This window comes from Perna viridis, chromosome 2 (genome assembly GCF_037379345.1).
Source record: "Perna viridis isolate PV_CMFRI_1.1 ecotype Kerala chromosome 2, ASM3737934v1, whole genome shotgun sequence".
Lineage (NCBI taxonomy): Eukaryota > Metazoa > Mollusca > Bivalvia > Mytilida > Mytilidae > Perna > Perna viridis.
The window spans coordinates 49,020,743-49,022,465 of record NC_142446.1 but is presented as its reverse complement, the minus strand read 5'-3'; the positions used below and the strand labels follow the sequence as shown (position 1 = coordinate 49,022,465).

At 34.1% G+C, this 1,723-nt stretch overlaps 1 protein-coding gene across 1 annotated transcript; it reads left to right on the top strand.

Annotated features, from left to right (window-relative positions):
* Nucleotides 1-353: 353 nt before the first annotated feature.
* LOC148625571 (uncharacterized) lies at nt 354-1,327 on the top strand. The gene is made up of 2 exons (XM_088569153.1): nt 354-829; nt 1,128-1,327. Exons 1-2 carry the CDS (start codon nt 421-423, stop codon nt 1,145-1,147), a joined length of 429 nt encoding a protein of 142 aa, XP_088425279.1. The 5' UTR covers nt 354-420; the 3' UTR covers nt 1,148-1,327.
* Nucleotides 1,328-1,723: the final 396 nt, after the last annotated feature.

Here is a 1,723-nt window from a genome sequence, read left to right as displayed (position 1 = left end):
CTTCATCGTGATTCAAATTTCAGAGCTGTGTCAAGTTTAATTCATACTTCGTGCAATAAATTACGATCAGAAATGTTATACTAGTAATTAGTCTCACAATGAAGAATTTATCATATATTAAATGTACGCCATAATTGTAATTGTTTAGTTATAGTTATATGACGTTGGTTAATAAAGAGTTAAAATTGTTGTGAACATCGAGTTTTGTTTAGGATTCGAGCTCTGCGGTAATATGAAGCTGCGTCTTGCAAATATATTTTTGTTGTTGCCATATTCACTCCACCTTCGATGATCCTCAAACCCAATCTGAAATGATTTTCTAGATTTGCAATTTTCTAGAAATATCTTCCAAAACGAAAGTAGTTTCGTGTCCTCGTGCTGAAATTGCGCAATAAGACGTTACATGTTGGATAAAGGAAGATGGGAAATGTTAGCTCTGATTATGGTTCTGGTCAGCGTGATGAAATGCAACCTTCCAGGTTGAAGTTTACTCACGACAGCATCAGTGTCACTTTTCAGGACGGATACACTTTAGATGAAACATTACTCGCTGTGCTGAACGGAGACATTGCAGTGCAAAGAATACCACCTCTGGTTGTAATGCAGTACCAAAGGGAATGGTATGTTGTCAGGGGAAATAGACGACTTTACTTATATCAACTCCTGGAAAACCATGGAAAATTGTACAGAGTGCCAGTCTTGAAAAAGAACTTCGACTCCTTCGTATTTCATAAGCAATACACCTCAACGAATGGTGGACGGAGTGTGCGTTTGAGGGGAGACCATTTCATGAAACAGAAACTAGATAAAATTATAAGCCAACATTCAGGTACGTCTTTTATAATAATATCTGTTTTCAAATGTATTGAAAGTAATAATGTACAACCGAAAGGCTACCGTGAAGTCTGTTGGTAGTCATCTGTTACACATGACATGATGAAAATGTCGCGAATTTCGAGTTCTTGTCATTTTTTTCGCACAAATACTCCCAAACGCTATACCAACATATTTCATGAAACTGCCTAATTGTTTATTTCCATTTCACAAGTTTCCTATCTCGAGTCATTTTTCTATAAAAATCCTTGAACAAACGTATTTGATTTCTGATTGATATTTTTTCTCCTCAGGTTGGTGTGCAATTTTGTAACGGACCCTTGTAAAAGCAACATTGGACTATCTTTACTGGTGCTGAATTCATAATAATGGACTATACCCTGCAAATTATAAATGCTGAACATATACATATTGTTGTTTTATTTTGAAGGTGTGTTCTGTGCAGGGAAGTATTTACGGTTTTACGGCTTGTATTAAATGCTTAAATAATGGTTTCATTGAATTCTCTCGTTTATGTATGGCAAGCCAAAGTGGACAAAAATAAGTTGATTTAAACATATTTTATTGTCAAAGACAATTGGATTAGACACAAGTTGTACAACTTATCAATGCCTTCTCCTAATATATTCATTTGAATAATACATACTTATGACATTTACAATAAATAGTATTATTTACAAAGTTACTATAGAGACAAACAAATGTGTAGTGACCCATAAACATATATGCATGCACTGGGGATTAAGCATGAATAAAATTCGAGAGGGATATCGAAAAATATTTACTCAGAATTAAATGTATTGTGTTTAAATAAGTTATAGGTTGAGTTTTTCAAGACACACATGCATCAATGTTGCAGTGGAACATGATAAAAATAAACACAAGTAGT